Consider the following 18206-nt stretch of genomic DNA (forward strand, 5'->3'; position numbering starts at 1 on the left):
TTTTAACTTAGTTAATTTTATTTCAATGACATACAAGACACTACATTACTACAAGCACTTTTACCACTTATGTGAAATTTTCCCCTAAAATTAATGTCTTTTGTTAGGTATACAAAAAAATGACTAGATATTTTAGTAATTAACAAACACTATAAATTGACATATAAACAATATAACACAATCGTTTCATTTTGATGATTACTTAGTGGTAAGTAAAGATATTAACTTATATAACAAAAAAAATATCCATTAAAATATTTAAGTACAATAAGATGTCTACTCAAGAGAATTTCATGATCATAGATCAAAATCATCTTAACTGAAGGAGAAATTCACTTACAGTTTTTTTTATCCTTTCAAATCTTATATATTTAGAGAAAGGAAACATTCATTTCACAGTGTGACAGCATTCAATGTGACAATATACACCACAGTTATACAAAAATATGAATGATTACTATCCAACAAATTGCATTGCAAATAAATGTAGAATTATCTCCCCCTTGATAAAGCTCACCACAAACTCCTATTCACCAGTGCATTCAAAAATTAGGCAACATTACCAAGAATATGAATGAATACAATTGGTTTAAAAGCCAGATATAAAAAAGGTGGAAAGAATTGAGAACCTCATACAATAATAGCAACTATCTCTCTTCTACCAATCTTACGTAAATTATAACTATTTAAAGCATCTCGGTGATAATGATTAGGCTGAACAAATAAATCACAGAATTACAAAACAAACAGCTCTTGGGGCTTCCATTTGAACTTCGGACTCATTCTGAGGGTTGAACTATTCATATAAAAAAAACTACTTGTCACAACATTTCAGAACCCAATTACCACACTTCAGTCACTCCGTACTTATTGTACTTAACAGCTGTTAATGAAACTCTTGCCTTGTTGACTGTACGAGTAATATGGGTTGTCCCATATAGAGTTACAATTAGAACCACCCTATCTGAAGCACAACAGCAAGGGTCAGTATGAGCAGGGTTTCGAATCAAAATGTGAACAGAGGATGTTTGCAACTGAATTTTTGGGGGGTTAAAAAAAACAAGGTCAATTTAATACTAAATGCTATTCTATTTACCAAACCTTGTGAAAAAAAATATTTGGGACATGGATTTAGCTAAAAACACATAAAAGCTTGGTCAAAGAATTCCCTTTACTACATATTGTCCTCATTAATAGTGTTTTTGATGCTTAAAGTCCCACGTTGAGAGGATTTAAAGAATAAATATTTCATGTACTTCTACAAAATACACATTCACACTTATACAAACACATTTACACTTTTGTAAAGCACAAAATACAAGCAAATACCGCAGAAGTGAAAGTAAAAAAGGCCTTCAAAGATCAAAGCATGATTTCAATGATAAATCTCCAAAGAAAACGTGAGAGAAAAATAAAACTCTTGCTCAGCTCTTAAACTAGAACTCCAAGTCCACCATCAAACAAATATGCTTTGCAAAATAAAAAAAAATCGTCTTGGTTTTCTTTTGGTGTAATGATGATCAAATTTTTCACAAAAAGAAGAAAATATGTCAGCTGATTTAATCTGTATGCTTGGAATGTCACAGAGAATGCGTCTTGACTTAGTGTTGTTTGTGTAGAGTCGGGGAGAGGACTGGGCAAGCTCAGCCGGAAACCACGACAACATTGTTTTCTACTCCATCATCGGCAACTTTGGTTGGCTGAAATGACAAATTTAATACATGTATTCCAAAAAGTTTTTTTCTTATTTAGCATATATCATTTTAATCTAATGCACATAATGCTTCAAAGTTGAATTATTGTATTATAGTATATCAAGGAAGGGTTCTATTATAGCTTCTATATCAACAATCATGACTTTTTGTCATGCATGTAATTGTTTTTATGATGTGTCAAAAAAAAACAGAACATTCAATAGATAAGTGTAGAATTTTCATATTTTCTCTAGCTAAAAATCTGCTTTTTAAATACATTTAGAAACTGTAAAGACATCGATATACGGATGTAATTCACCATCTACATATTCATATGTGTACCGTTGTTTTAAATACAAATGTATTACCAGTTTTTTGCTAATTATCCAATTATCATCCACAATGAATTTGAACACATATTCTCCTTTGGGGAGATCAATGACAGCTTGGAAAACGTTGTCTCCACTGTAAAAAAAAAACATGCATGTGTAATTAATGTAACTCTTCATCATTAAACATTTTTAAAAAATCACCTTCAAGAATTTTTTTTCACCCAGAACATATTTTATGACTGTGGTGAAAAAAAAAATGCTGTAACATGAATTTAGAGGAGTTATCTTTCTTTGCATAATAAAAATGCTGGTATGTTAAGCAGCATAAACATACTTTTTCTCTAAAGGCACTTGCTCTTTCCAATCATTAAAAGAGCCGGACACTTTGACGGTTTCTCCTTCATCTTCCCATTGGAACTCAGTGGCAAACTTCTCACTCTGAAATAATTTTTTAATGAACATTAGCTTTAAAAGTCTCCCTTATTATTTAAGGTACAAAGAGGTATACATATTGAGCATTGGTTTGCAAATATGTTCTAACTTGGGCAACAACCAATTAGATTTGCTTAAAAGCATTATGGTACAGTATATGTATAATATTTGGCATGTACAATATTTGGTGGAAGATACCATTTCAATAAGTTTGTGTGGATTTGATTTAGCACATTTCTGAATCATTGATCTACTGTAACATATTTATTTGACATTTGGTGATGTACTTGATACAGCCACCAAAAAGGCTAAATAGAATATGCAGATAAATACCTTTACAGTATATGAAATATTGAAAAGTACTCTGTTTTCTCCTATTTCAGATATGACTGATTAAATCTGCATATGCTCAATCAATCTTAAAATTTCAGCTCTTCAAAATATACCAGAACAGTCAAAGAATAACAATCAATTAAACAAGCTTTTCTAATGCAATACGCTACAATACCAGCTATTTTATCTATAGTGATAGACTACCTACCTCTGCACTTTCCTCCTGGGTGGCTACTGGTGGTTCTGACTCGGCTGGAGCCGCTGCCTCTGGTTCTGTCCGTGGGGGCTCCTGTTTAAAATTTCAAAAAGGGAAAAGAAAATTTGATCCTAAGTATTAGTAAAAGAGCAATGCCCAGTCACTGGGAAATTTTAAATTACAAAATGTTGGAGACTAAGTAAGCTTAAAAAAAACACAATGTATAACCATGCATGTACCAGTACAATATAACTACAAATAAATGTAAGCTCTACCAAACTAATTCATAATGGAATACAATACCAGTAATTAAAAAATAAAAAATTTCAGGAATTTTTCAAAATCATCAGTCAAAGCATATTTCTGATGCAAAAAGGATCAATTTACATGTTGGACTTTCATTTAGATGTGAACAATATAAATCAAGACACAAAAAAATTCAGAACAACATTTATTTGAATGCATAGAAATAATTTTGGAAAATAAACAAATCAACAGGTCAAATTAACAAGTTAAATCAAGTCTATATCCTATAATTGTCAGTGATCAAATTAGACAGATCTCATTTTGTCATTTTGGTCATGGAAGTTGATGGAACATTTCTGCCTTGTTTTCTTTTCTTAGATATTGGAGGAAATAAATACCAAGTGGGTGTAAATATATGATGGAAAAAGACACTCATGTTTAAAAATGTTAACAGCACTTTCAGGAGCTTCCTAAATTGTCCAATTATATATCATAAACCACCTCTACTCATTATTTCCTACAAAAAAATTGCAATCAATATAGTTTCAAATTACTTTTTTCCTGAAAATTGCCACACATAAACTACTTTTCATTATTCAATTTCATTCCCACTTAAAAACAGAATTCCTGGTTGTCAGCAAAAATCCTCGTAAGTTTTAAAAAGCATAATGATTATTTCTTATGAAATGAAATAAATTCCTATTGACCAAAAAGAATCAGTTTATGTTAGAAATAAAACCAATCATGGGAATTTTTGTTAGCATTAAATTTCAAATTCATTTTTGCAATAATGTTTGTACATTTACCAGCTTAATCACACCCATTGCAGGAGGCTGCAAGATTCTGGTTCCCATGAACCAGGATTATTTCTTGCCTTGCAAAAAACTCCAGACTAAATCTTATCCACTCTCTTATTGAAATACCATTACAATAATCTTTACTAGTCATGTGTGGTGCATGCATTCATCAAAATTTAAACTAAATAAGAATTTAGCACTTACACAAACTTCCATGGGAGGCTTTTCCTCTGATTCTGGGGCTGGTTCTTCCTTGGTTTCTTCCTTAGTCTCTTCCTTGGTTTCTTCCTTAGGTTCCTCCTTAGTTTCTTCCTTACTTTCTTCCTTAGGTTCCTCCTTAGTTTCTTCCTTGGATTCTTCCTTAGGTTCCTCCTTGGATTCTTCCTTAGATTCCTCCTGAGCTGCTGGTTCTGGCTCATCTGGTTTAGGGGTGTCAGCTGTCGTTTCATCAGGTTTAGGTGTTTCCTCACTCTTCTGTTCTTTGGGCTCTGGCTCCTAAGGTAAAATTTATAAAGTACATTTTTTTTAATTCGACTTCAAATATTGTTTTGGAATACAATATTTAGTCATTTCCTTGTTTTTGTAAATTTGACCAGGTTTATTAAAAAACAGTGTTTAAAGATTAAAAAAGTAGTAATTATTGTAAGTTTTTTATCTCTCTCTCTCTCTCTCTCTCTCTCTCTCTCTCTCTCTCTCTCTCTCTCTCTTGGAATCTTAAAATGTAAGGGTTCACTTGAAGCTGGTTTTTATTTTTTGAACTTATTCTCCCTGGAATTTAACCTAAACTGAACTTTTCTTATCATAGTTAGAAACAAAAAAGCTGCAAGAGATAATACACTTGCCCCAAAAAATTGTTGTATATTTAAGCAACAAGCAAATTGTCATGACAAGAAATTGAGGAAAGGAAGTTGGAAAGTTTCCAAACATGTTTGATAGCAATAGAATGCATATTTAAATGTTTCCAGAGTATACATGGTATAAGACGGTTTGAAAAATTTTCAGAAATAGTAAATTAGAAGTGTTCAGTTTTATCAGAAATCTTTACCCCAAACCATGTTGTCATGCACTGAACTCCCTCATCTACAGATGATGTAATACACTGTATACAACATGAACAAGAATACACCAACAGAGAAGATAGGAAAATAAGATCAGTATTTACTTAAAACTTTGCATTGCAGAATTTATCAAAAGGTTGGAGGGTTTATCTAGATACTATTTCCACATTCCTTAAGATCATCTCCTCCATTTTAAAGCATCCCTGTTTCTTCACTCACAGTTGAATGAAATAGATATTTCCCAATAATGATGGCTTTATTACATAATCTTCTTTTAATGGAGTCCACTTTCATTTTCGTCCATTTCCATACAACTGAGTGGTGTAATAACTTAGAATTTGGTTTAAGATTTGCTTTTAATTCCGCCTATAAAGTGGTGGCACTTCCATTTCTCCATTTTTTCATTCCTTCCTCCTGAATTACTAGCCTTTACTTACCTCTACATTATTTTCTACAACCTCCTCCTTTTGTTGTTCAGTTTCCATTGAAGGCAAAGTTTTCTCCCCAATTTCTGACTCCTCTGGTGTTTTTTCATTGTCTCCTTCATCCTTTTCTTCTTCAACTGTTTTCGATTGTTGCTCTTGAGCACCAGTTGCTTCCTCACTGGCAATATTTGCCTCATCTGCAGGTGCCTCTGATTGTTTTGATTCTTCTAGGTTTTCATTTTTTCCTTCATCCTTTTCTTCCTCACCTGCTTCTGGTTGTTGCTCTTGAGGAGTGTTTGCTTCTTCAGAGACATCATTTGCCTTATTCACATGTTCCTCTGTTTGTTGCGTTTCTTCTGAGTTTTCTTCTGTGGCTGTTTCTACAGACTGCTCCTCTGCAATTTCTTTGACAGGTTCTTTCATCAATTCTTCAGTCTTTTCGACAGTCTCTTCATCTTGGGCAACAGGTTTAGAGCTCTCCTCAGATTTCACTTCAGTCTCTTTTGGAGTATCTTGACTATTATCTGAAGCAGGTTCTTCCGGTTGCTTTTCCACTACTGCTGCAGCATCATCTACTGATTCCACTGTTGGCTCTTTAGCAACTTCATCACTCTCTTGAGCATTTTTCTCATTGATTTCAGGTGTGTCTAATCCTTCCTCATCTTGACATGCTAAAGGAGGATTACGATCTGTAATATTGTCACTAGTTTCACATTTCTCTGTTTCATTTTGAGATGGCTGTTCATTTGTTTCTTGCTCTGCCTTAACTTCAGCTGATTTCTCCTCAGACTTTTCAACTTTGCCTGCCTCTTTTTCATTTGAGACAGAACTAGATACTGGTTCAACATTGTCAGACTTTTGTTCACTAGAGGATTGTGCCACATTGGTGTCATTTGCCTTTTGTTCATCTTTTATCTCATTTTCAGGTTTTGCATTATTACTAGCATCAGTTTTTTGCTCTACATTTGTTTCTTTAGTTTTGACAGTGGCGGCATTTTCTGGTGACTTTTCACCTTCCTTTCCATCTGCTTTCTGAGCTGTTCCCTGATAGAAATATACAGACAGGGGGTTGACAAACATACACACCATGTACCACAAAACACCAAGGACATTCATTGCTACATATTTCCATGGTGACCGATAACCAGCACCCAATGGCACAAGTCCTCCAGTGTTCTATAAAGTAGGTAAAACAAGGGATCTTGTCAACAAAAAAAAATTACCCATCCCCAATCAGTATCAAATAATGTGTTTCAATTTTTGATTTGAATATCTAAATGAAAAAAATTAAATTCAAAGAAATGCAGATTATACATCAAGAATAAAAAGGTTTGATAGTTATGGCATTACGCTTTTCATACACACCAAGCAGTTTTTTTTTTTTTGATGATTTTTTCCATATAAATTTTTTGAAAAAGAGAAGCAGTGTTGATGAAGTTTACATATACAAGTACTGTAGTATATCTATTTTAAATCAACTTTTATTAAATATCAGTTTTGACTATCAGTAAGTATTTTTTTAAAGGATAGAATAAAAGCTTTAAGTTTTGTATAAGCAGTACTAACATGTACTTTATGAATACAAATGTAAAAATACAATCAAATTTCAAGATTTATGCTTTTTTGTGAAAAACCATGATTAGTTTTCCCTGCAAGTGTAAACAAGCTCCTTACTTGTATCATCTGCCAAAAAGCTTAAACAATGTGAAGCACTTGAAATTTGAATATTGAATGCAATTTTTGACTTGTGATAGAGACAGGCTGGAGTAGAAATGAAATCAGCACCATGGAAATATAGGACAAGCAAAAGAGGTCCTTGTGAACATAAATACTTCTACCACTCAACACAGTTATATATGACCAATAATATACAAGACAAGTATCTAGATCATTATAAGCCTCAAGCAACCATTTTCATGCAAAGAGATAAATTAAGTATAAAAGAAATAATCGAAATAATTACAATAAAGAAAAGTAATTTTTTAAAGTGAAATGAAAGTAAAGAATTTTCCATTTTATAAGTCAACACAAGCACCATAGAGTACAAGGATAAATACTTTGCTAGATCTACTTGCTACCTTTGACTCTTCAGTTTTTCCTTCTTCCCCTCCTCCTCCTTCATCTCCTGCTTTGTCTTCTTTTGTTTCATTGGCTGCTTCCTCAGCAGGTTTGTTTTCCTTGTTCTCATTGGCTGCTTCCTCTCCTTGCTTTTGTTCTGTTTGTTCATTGGCTGCTTGGTCATTCTCTTCTCCTTCTTCCTTCCCCTTCTTATTTTTCTTGTTTTTTCCTGATGAATTTCCCATTTTTGCTCTTCAAACCTTCACTCTCTGGCCAAAAACTGATCTAAAAAAAATAAGAGGCTAAATAATTTTTCTATGTATTACATATAAGCATTTAATTTGTTAATCTGTTCTATAAATCATTTTGTGAGGTATTATAATAGACAAATTGCTGTATTCCTCATAAAACCTCACTGACAGAAATATTTCCTTCACTAAAGCATCAGGTTTCCAATTCAAGCCTGCACAATTTTTACATAAAATGAATTAGCCAACAGATGTTGAACTATTCAAACAATGCCAAGGAAGTGGGTCACATGTTTAAACTCTGGATAAATATACCTAATAATATCTCATAAATCTGGGGGTCTGTTTAAAAAAAAAAAAAGAGGGTGCTATTCAGCCATGCAGGGATTCCTTTCAATGGTGTATGTGTCTGGCTTACTCCAAGTTAAGCTCACTTTCACTGAATCGAGCTCAGTGTGAAGAATTTACTGATTACATAATGTTGATGTTAAAAAAACAACCCTCCATAGAAGCTATTTCTTATATCCTAAAAACATGAACACATAAACATTTTGGAGCTCTTTGATGATAAATAAGTTAGCTTTGCTGCATGTCTGAAAATTGGAAACAACATAAAGAGACTGGAGATATTTCTTGCAGAATACATAGCTAAATGATATGATGATTGTTGATACAGAGCATTCAAATTGCAGCATCTTTTCCTGGTTAAGGCACTTGACATTAGACAGCCAACATATGTTTGTTGAAGCACTTTACACATCTAGACTGATTTCCTAAGAGCTGTTTTCTATTGAATTGTGTAAAAATACAAATTTAAGTGTACATCTTGTAACAAAGTATATTCATGCAGAAGACGTTTTTTGACTTATTTACTCAGATGTTTAAGACCTTTTATCAAAACCTAATTGATAATGTCTTCTATACATACTATATGCCAAAATGTGCACATTCACATCTGTAATATAAAAAAATTGATAAAATTTTTATTCAAAATTAAATACATCCTGGAAAAGTGTTTTCAACTTAAATGTTTATTTAATGCATATGTGCAATCATGTTTATAGTCTGTTTTCATACTAAATTGAAGAACATGAAGCTGATGGGTTTTTAAAGTCCAATCTAACAAATATTAATTACAAGATGTTTATCTGTTTCTTTGTTTTTCCTACAGCAAATTGCCACTCTTTCCAAATGGCAGGCTTAGGTCACTTATGCATTAGGTAACCATGGCTACCACTGGGATTGCCCCAGTGAGGTCAGACAGCCAAAATGTCTGGTTCTTTCACAGAGCAGACAATCTCATGCTGAGTCTATCTGTTAAATCTCTGCAGAGTTCTGATTAATAATTAATCAGATTCCATTTAAACAATCATAAGAGAGGATCCCTTGCTGAGTTAATTAGTGAAATGCAGTGCAATTACTACTAGTCCCAGCTGACTATAGCTGTCACAATCTTTCACTTTTTATTACTACCATAGAATCTCAATCTCTCTCTCTCTCTCTCTCTCTCTCTCTCTCTCTCTCTCTCTCTCACACACACACACACACACACACACACACATTTCAGTGGAATAAATGTGGAGATATGGACTATCTATGACAGCCCGACCTAGAGTATACTAGCCTCCAGTCTGTGCATCACACATAAAAGTCTGCTTTGCACACTTTATCTTTGTGTCCTTGCTAGTGGCAAACAACTTATTACTGTTTGTGTGTTTATATCAGAAAGATATAATACTTGTGTGTGGCCTTGACAGAGGGCCCACATCTATTACTGGTACAATGCAACAGCTGTGGGGTGCTCAGATTTTCTGATTGGACTAAAAACACTTAATTTCATATCGCTTTTTTCTTGATGCACAAATGAATTGTTAGATGTTTCTTTGTTTATTTAAGAATGTGACTCGAAGGACTGCAATACATGTTGATATACATAAATCAAGGCTTGTTTTTAAACATACATGTTCACTTATAACTTGAGTGATATATGCTGTAACCCTGACAGCTATGCACATCAGATTATACCGGTTAATGTCTTTAGTCTGCCAAGCACTGGTGCACGGTACATGTACTTGGCATGTTGTTTATGATAGCAAGCCATATGATCATTTCTTTTTTAGTTCATCAGTCGAAAACAGTGTGGACATAACATAAAATGAGCCAAGCTTATTCTTTTCTGGTCTCATTTTTTTTTTGTTCAGCCCCCCCCCCCCCCTTTCCTCCTATGCACAGTTGACTACTACCCTACAACACCTTAATATCGAGAAATAGTTTACATCTTCAAAGTACTAGTATGTATATTGAATAAAATGTACATGTTTCTTACAGGATATTAAGCTCCCATGGTACAACATACATTGTGTTTATGTTAAATATAAAGCAAAACAAGCAAGTCTGCAAGTATTGAAGTCCACCATGGAAAAGAGCATTAATTTTTTTTCCCAATTACACTCTAAAACAGCAGGAGCTAGGAAAATGAGAGGAATATAATGTTTGAACGCAGTCCCCGAGAACATTGGTATCAAATTAGGTACCAATATAACCTAGCCATTTCATGACAAAATACTTTTAATGTCTCTGTCACAAGATGCATGCTTCTCCATTATTATATTAATGATCGATTTAAAGGAGTTTGGCCTGAAAACAACCCCTGAAAGTCAATATCATTACAAAGTTGCTAAATCTTGTTTTACTAATGCCAAAAAAATGATTTGAGAAACATGAAATGAGCCCATGGTAGAAAATTATCTTTGGGATAAACCCTTGTCCAACAGCATATTATTTGACATGGTTAGGGCAATTTCTTTTCTAAAATCATACGTCATATTCTGAGATCAAAAAGCACTTAAAAAAGTAAATCATATAACAGAGATAACATAGATAAACATTGATACATACTTGTCTGCGAATAAGAGTTCCTAATTGGTGTACACACTTCAGCTATTTTCCTTCTCCCTCTGAATCTCAGAGACCAAATAGAGATGACACCAATAATATTCCTTCTTGCTCTGAAAACAAATCCAATGAAAAATTTTAAAAGTCCCAAAAGAGTGAAAAAAAATAATCATAGATGTCCTAGACTTGCAAAGATTGACACTAGCTCACTGGGGGCAGCTCACAGAGTGACCCGATCAAGTTACAGATTGATACAGAATTTATTTATCCGAAACTGGGATAAGTGACCCACAAGGCCAGACCCAGAGAGTGAAGAGTGTTGCGATGGTTTATCAGATGGCAAATCCTCACTCCCGATTCAGAGATTCCTCACTCACATCTGTTCATCATCAAAAATGTTTTCATTATAATAACTTTCTCTCTCATGTAACGGCATTCCTCTCTCTGAGAAACAGGGGCTACAAAAAATGCTTCCTTTTCAAAGTCTTTCAGGATGTCATGATAATAAGTTGTGCAGTCAAACTTACTCAGGCTAGAAGAACAGAGAGCCTTGAAGGTTTACTAATCTTCTCTCATGAAACTTTGCAACTCTTAAATGCAAACAAATAATTGACCTATATACACATGTACATGTATCTTATTTGACAAATATTTTAAATAAAAATAAAATGTACTTCCTTTTATCAATTTAAACTTATTTGACTATGATGATTGCATAACTTTTATTTTCAAAATTAAAGTGTAAGAGAGAATATGTACCATATGGAGAATGAGCATTAAAAATTAGCTCAATAATAGCAGACAAATCTGTTCTTGTTTCTGACCCCTAAAGTGTCCCCAAATTCAGAGAAAAATTTCAAAAAATCACAGTTTTACGTATTGGAAGGGTATTGGAAGGCTCTTGAAATAATTAGTGTTGTACAGCCTATAGAGTCCTTTGTTACAAGTAAAATGAGCAGAGACTGACAGCATCCCATTCCTCAGGAGAGCCTGGGACTCAAACATCTGTCTGCCATACACATGTTGACTGCCAGCAAGGGGTTCACTTACACTGGGGGCATGTCAGGGGACCTAGCTGACATAATACGGACCCTATCTCTCCCTCATCCAGTAGGAACTAGCTGATGACAAGACTGATAGCCAAAGAGATGGCATGAGACAGACAGTGAAATATCGGCTGTTTGATTCCATACAATTTCTACTCCTTGTGTGATTCTTTGGTTAAAATAAAAGCAAAGATGCTGTGTTGAATTAATTGCAGTAACAATATAAACTTTGGGATTTAATAAATACAGTACTACTATCTCCGTGCATGATATACTTGGGTTCCTTGAGACACAAATGTCAGCAGAAATAAAATTTGGTCTCAAATTGAAAATAAAAAATTTAACTGGCACACTGAAACAATTAGGTTGGTAATATTTCTGAGTCATGAACTGTATTTAACATTTATGTTTGTTTAATCTGCAGAGGAAACTGTTATCAATCTACAACTATCATGCATGTGTCATTAATACGAATCACATTGCTAAGAACCTCTGTTCTCTGGCCAATTCTGACTCAAACCTAGCAAAACAATAAGATACAAGCTACATGTGCTAATGATAAATGCTAAAACTTCATCCAAAAAAACACTCTTACAAATTGTTCTATTTTTTTATATGGCAGTATCAATTTGTTGAAGAAATGCAACCCTTTTTGAACAGATGTCCCCAAATACATGGATGTTTTATAATAAAGACAGGGAAAGGATGCACTAGCTTGTTTAGGTTAAATACATGTACCGGTACAACTAAAAGCATTGTTGAACACAGACAATTCTCAAAATGAGGAAAAAAATTCTATATATTTTTTTTTTCAAAGTAAACACACATCATACATAGGAGGGAAGGTACATGTTGAATTAGGCTGAATCACTCAGTCAATTTTATCTACTATATACCTGTATACTTGAGGACTATCATCATGCAATCTACCCCAGTACTGCACCAACTGATATCAAACTTTAAAGTGCATAATAAAGTGCATGCCTCTTTTCCTCTTTATCTTCGAGGAGAAACCTTGAGCTCCTTATTACTTGGGAGGTAAATTTTTAGCAAAAAGATTTTTCATCAAATTCACATGCAAAATCAAAATGTGCATACTCTTTACATAACAGACCTAGCCTTCAATGAGAACAATAAAAATTACCTGCTGGTATGCACAAGAGTAAGTTCCTGGTTTGTTTACACCTGGGCAGAGTAAATATAGACTAGCACACAGAGATACTGCTCAAACTGACATCCATCAGCTAGTAAGGTGTAGGGACATGAGTTACTCCTTGCAGATAGCATTAAACAACTTGTCTGATACCCTGTTTATCAATTATCAGTCACAAATTACTCCCCGCTGGTCAAGGAGAACAAACCAACTACTGCTTTCTGTTCTTAAATATATATAATCGTAATGTACAAAACAGGAAATTTCTTACAGTTAAAAAGTTGAATTTTTACAGAAAATTCTACCAACTTATTGCAATAGCTTCAACTCACTCACGTTTTATGAATGCATTTGTTAAAAGTAGGAAAAATTTTACCTTAAAACAATTATTAAATAAACAATTTTTAAAACAGCTACTGATAATTGTTCCCTATTCATTTCCTTGTTAATTCATGTGGCAGTCAAAATACATTTCAGAAAACCTTTCCGACCTACTTTTTTTCATGAAAATGTTTAAAACTTAACTTCAACCTTTATGAGTGCCACATTTGGAGTACTTCATTTTAACAGGAAGAAAATAGATAAAAATTTGTACATCCAAAAGTCACGCAAGAGGAGAGAGAGAGAAAGAGAGAGAGAGAGAGAGAGATGTATATCCATAAACCAATACATCTATAACCATGGCCATTATCTATGTATCATGAGATGGTGGGGGGGGGGGGGGGGCAATAGTTATTTGCAGCATGTTTTAATTGTTTACTTTTTGCTGAATATCATAATTATGATCTTAACTAATCATTAGATTCTTGTACACAACTCTGGCTTGATCATTGATACTGCTGACTGATGAAGCATGAATCACACTCTTCATCAATCCTTTCTCCTGCATCAATCCTTAGCTCAAGCTGCTGAGCTGGTTTAATTTAGCCAGTGATACAGGCCATAGGGGAAAGTCAACAATTAGGAAGAGAAGTAAATGAGTTTTTAGTTACACTGATAAACCACAGTCAATTGATAGAAGATAATTGTGCGAATGAGTCATGTGACACACTTGATGCTGTGATGATGTTTCCCCTATCCTAAAGGTCAAAGGTCAAGTTGTCCTCAAAATGCTGTTGCTGAGCACCATTGAGCATGCAGAATTAGTCATGACAGTGAGCTAATGGTCGGAATGATGTTCTAATTGAAATAAGTTGAGTAGACACAAGCTTATGACTCAAAGCTACTCAGACTCAGCCATTTAACATTTATAGTAACATATGTAACACATTTTCCTGCCGTGTATTTATCCAGGAAGCCATTTAATCCTTTCCATTGTGACTACAAACATGACAATTTAACCAGAGCAGCTTACAAATTAGTACTGGAAAAATATTTGTCCAATAAAGTTGTAAAGACTAATTATTAAGGCATGCTCGACCGATCTCCTTAATGTAAACATTTCTGAATCACAGCAAATTAATAGTCTTAAAAAGTATAAAACAGTGCTACATGCTTTATAATTATTGATTGCACCTATAAAGTATATAATAATGGTTAAAATCTGTTTGTGTAAAACAATTACCTGTTAAGTATTTACATAAGTCCAAATTAAACCACAATACAAAAAATCCCTTAACAGCAGTTGTTATTGGCCCAACAAGCAGAAACAATTACACTAGTGCATCCTTCCACAACAAATGTCAGAATCCATACAATAATGATGTGGCCCGAGGGCTGAATCACACGCAGGCCACTCTACAAATTGCTCATCCACATTAATCTATACATTATGTTGGATTTGGAGTCAGAAGGCATAGATTTGACTGTCACAAGCAAATACCGACAAAATAGGGGAGGATCCTGTGAGATAACACAAGGGACTCAGAATAATTAATCTACACTGGAGAGACTCGGCTGAAGGTGTAAGAGGAAGATTTTTTTTACTATTATATCAGTTTTATTTCAATGAGAAAAAAAGGTGTTAAGGAAGTACTCCTTTCATCTTCCTTATCAGAGCACGAGCAAGCTTAAAATTACAAGGGTTAAATTAAACATGTAGATGTAAATGGTTTGTTATATGAAGTTGCCCCAATATTACTGCTGAGTCAAAGCTAGGACGATTATCATGAAAAATTTAACTTGGCAAGATCCTTTGCAGCCTTTTATTTTTTCTACATCCCCCATTTCAATATCACAGAAATTCAGTTCAGCTTGAATATCACAAATTATCAAACTACTCAAATAAACATTTATCACCATATCTCTTTGTAGTCTCTTATATACCCAACAGGTGATAATAGGTGTAGATAAAGATAAATTCTCAAATATTTCTCTGCATCAGAAAATGAAGAAAATATAAAAATACACATTAGCACAAAAAATGCCCAGTAATTCAGGCCAATGTTTCAAGCTGAGTGCTTGTGGATATTTTTATTATGCAGTTCTCTCTGAGGATTTGAGGACTGAATCAATACTTTTACTCCAGAAACTACATATGGCTCTATATCTCTCCAGAGATTAGGGCAAAAAACTCATATTCTCCCAATAAAAGGATACTGATGGCAATTTGATTAAATCAGTAGGAAAATATATCTCTCACATTATTGTACTTCTAATAGGTGTACATTCAGCACTATTGGTTTGCAATGATACATAATTTTTCACATATTGTCACTAATATCTATTTGAAATTGAAGTTAAATTCACTTCATATTGTCAATATTTAATGAGAATAGGATCCCCTGGTCAATGCACTTATAATGACAATTTCAGAGAGTGTAGTTGACTATTTGATCATTATAATTTGAAACTGAAAACATTTCAACATGGCCAATTTAAGGTACACATTGCAAATATTGTTTGTAAAATATAATAGGAGATGGGTTAATTGGGGTCACAGAAGACAAGGCAATTAACAGGTGCATGAAATGAGTATAAAATATCACGCTACATCATTTCAACAACAAAAACCCCTGTCACCTTTTTACTCAAGGTCTCGTAAATTTTCATGGTCATACCCATCACCACCCCCAGAGAAACATTAACTTGTAATGTCACAAATATATCATCTAGTACACATCCAACGTACCATTATACACTGAAAGAATGTGGACAAAAATGTGTCAAATGGTATAAGAAATTTGCCATGTGGATGCAAGTGACAATTAATAATTTTCTGAATGAATGTCAGTGATCTGGGTTACAATGCAGCCTCAGAGAAATTCCCCAGATTCCACCGAGCTTCACCTATTACTGGCACCACAAGTACAAAAAACCCTTAAAAACCACACTCCCCTGAGCAGATGAAAAAAATTTCCACAGCTTGATAAACTAAATGAGGTGTGTAATACGATGTACTGACCTTATAAAGATCAAAAAGCAAGTAACTGCATTTGCTGATACATCAAATTATCATTCTTAACCTAAATTTACCTTTAAGATCAATTAAATGATATCAAAATACACAGTACAGGTTTTTACATCACAGGTACAGAATTTTTATCCTCTACTGATGATTTATGTCCAATTCTTAGATGCATTCATGTATTTTACACAAAAGAGATTTTAAAATGCAAATAGCAATACAAAGATGATGATCCACTGTTTAATAAACGGCCTCTCTGAATATCGTTTTTATTAACCTGCCATCCTCATATATAACATTTTCTTCCTCCTCTAGACACATGGTATATTGGTATACAAGACCTCAAAATGTTCACAACGGTTAAAATAAGTACTTTTTCTCTGTGGCTATACACATGAATGCACTAGCTTGCACCAACAGATATTGCACTGAATTTGTGGCCTACCTTAGACTGAAGGAACCCCAAAGTATGACACTCCTAGTTCACTGTTACTCAACAACACTGGCTGATCTACATACCATAGGGGAGTGCTATGTTGTATTACAAGTATACACACATATTGGCTGTCAGGAATTAGTGGTCCAGCCACTTAACCTTTGATCTGATGGGATATCTTCACAAACATATTCACAGTCGTTAAATTAATGAAACAAAAATTGAGAGTATCAGCTACTTTGCAAAAAGTAAGTTTGTATGTTTTTGAATGTTAGTCAGTTTACCAAACAATTAAATAGTGGTGTCCCATGGTGGATTGCATGGATGTATGTACACATGAGGTTCGGGTTATACATGTATAAATATTCCTTTCGTCATACACAGAACCTTTACCTTTTTTTTCCAATATGAAAATAGAATCAATGGCATCAGAAGCTTTTCAAAAGAGGGTGAGGGGTTGGGAGACAACTTAAGTGTCTAACGAGTCAAAATGCTCTCTCGTCCTCATATACAGGACAAGAGTGCTGTAGATGCAATCATATTTAGTGAAGAGTCAGTCAGGAAATGAGAAAATTAAATCATATAAGGAAGCTTAGATTAAAAAATTCCTTTGAACTTCATAAAGCTATCTATTGTGGTTAAGCAAACAATCCAAAAATACACCAAACACATTCTCTTTGTAAAGTATGAAGCGTCATCCTGAATCCTGATATCAAAATGTAAATGAAGTAAATGGATCCTAGTTGTCTTCACAAATAAGATATCATAAAAACCATATTAATTTTGTCCATTGATTGGAATGCTAAGTCAGCTACAATTGTGCATATTTAAAAAAAACTGCAATATGTGCACAAAACCCAACCAATTTCTTCAAAACAAATGACCTGATATTTTTTTTTCTATCAGTGATATCATTGTCCCTAGTCGGTACTCAGGAGAGAGCAGCAGCTTAAGTTGTCACAAGTCCTGGAATGTCAGTGTTTTCCCTAGACGTTATTGACCATCAGAGAACAGAACAAAAATCAATAGACCTCTCCCAAAATGTCTGGCTCAGTAGTTGACCTACATGACAACAGCTTAGGGTTATCAGACTTTGGTTGTGTGCAAATTAATGCTCATGTAACTGATGACAAGGTTATTTCAGTGATGCACCAGCTTGCAAAAAATCAGACAAGGATATGCAGACACTTGAATGAGGATGTTATTGATGATACATGAATATGTAACCACATTTTGACATAATTTGCATTCATAAAAATAAAGCTGTGCAGCCTATCAGTCAAAGAATAATAAATGAGTTCAAAGGTTGCTTTACACCCACAAAGAGGCTGTAGTAACTGCTTTGTAGCAGGGTGTGGCTGGGCGAAGGCCGTTTATTGAATATTGCTAACAAAGTGCAGGGTTCACCTAAGGGCCGCTATAATAAGCCTTATAGAGCTCCACAATGATCAATGCACAGATGTTACAGATGATGCATTGAAATCACTTTACATTATTGTAGTGAATTTATA

At 34.0% G+C, this 18206-nt stretch overlaps 1 protein-coding gene and 1 long non-coding RNA gene across 9 annotated transcripts in view; one reads left to right on the forward strand and one right to left on the reverse strand.

The window, feature by feature from the left end:
• LOC105337611 (neurofilament heavy polypeptide) overlaps positions 1–18206 on the reverse strand; it is an 18687-nt gene continuing 481 nt past the window's right edge. Inside the window, exons 1-9 of one of the 8 annotated variants that reach the window (XM_034469529.2) lie at positions 16705–16845; positions 10718–10827; positions 7592–7851; positions 5526–6689; positions 4235–4525; positions 3000–3080; positions 2361–2464; positions 2063–2159; positions 1–1700 (exon numbers count right to left, since the gene is read on the reverse strand). In XM_034469529.2, coding sequence (XP_034325420.2) covers positions 1644–1700; positions 2063–2159; positions 2361–2464; positions 3000–3080; positions 4235–4525; positions 5526–6689; positions 7592–7816 — 2019 coding nt within the window. In that variant the 5' untranslated portion in view covers positions 7817–7851; positions 10718–10827; positions 16705–16845 and the 3' untranslated portion in view covers positions 1–1643. Of the gene's footprint in view, positions 1701–2062; positions 2160–2360; positions 2465–2999; positions 3081–4234; positions 4526–5525; positions 6690–7591; positions 7857–10717; positions 10828–12904; positions 13054–14477; positions 14638–16704; positions 16846–18206 lie in introns of those variants that run through there. The other 7 variants (XM_066088081.1, XM_034469526.2, XM_066088080.1 and 4 more) reach the window with 7 other exon arrangements.
• LOC109619910 (uncharacterized) overlaps positions 14650–18206 on the forward strand; it is a 24029-nt gene continuing 20472 nt past the window's right edge. The window contains exon 1 of the long non-coding RNA XR_002200594.3: positions 14650–14817. This is a non-coding gene — a long non-coding RNA (uncharacterized lncRNA). The remainder of the gene's footprint in view (positions 14818–18206) is intronic.

This window comes from Magallana gigas, chromosome 6, assembly GCF_963853765.1.
Source record: "Magallana gigas chromosome 6, xbMagGiga1.1, whole genome shotgun sequence".
Classification (NCBI taxonomy): Eukaryota; Metazoa; Mollusca; class Bivalvia; order Ostreida; family Ostreidae; genus Magallana; species Magallana gigas.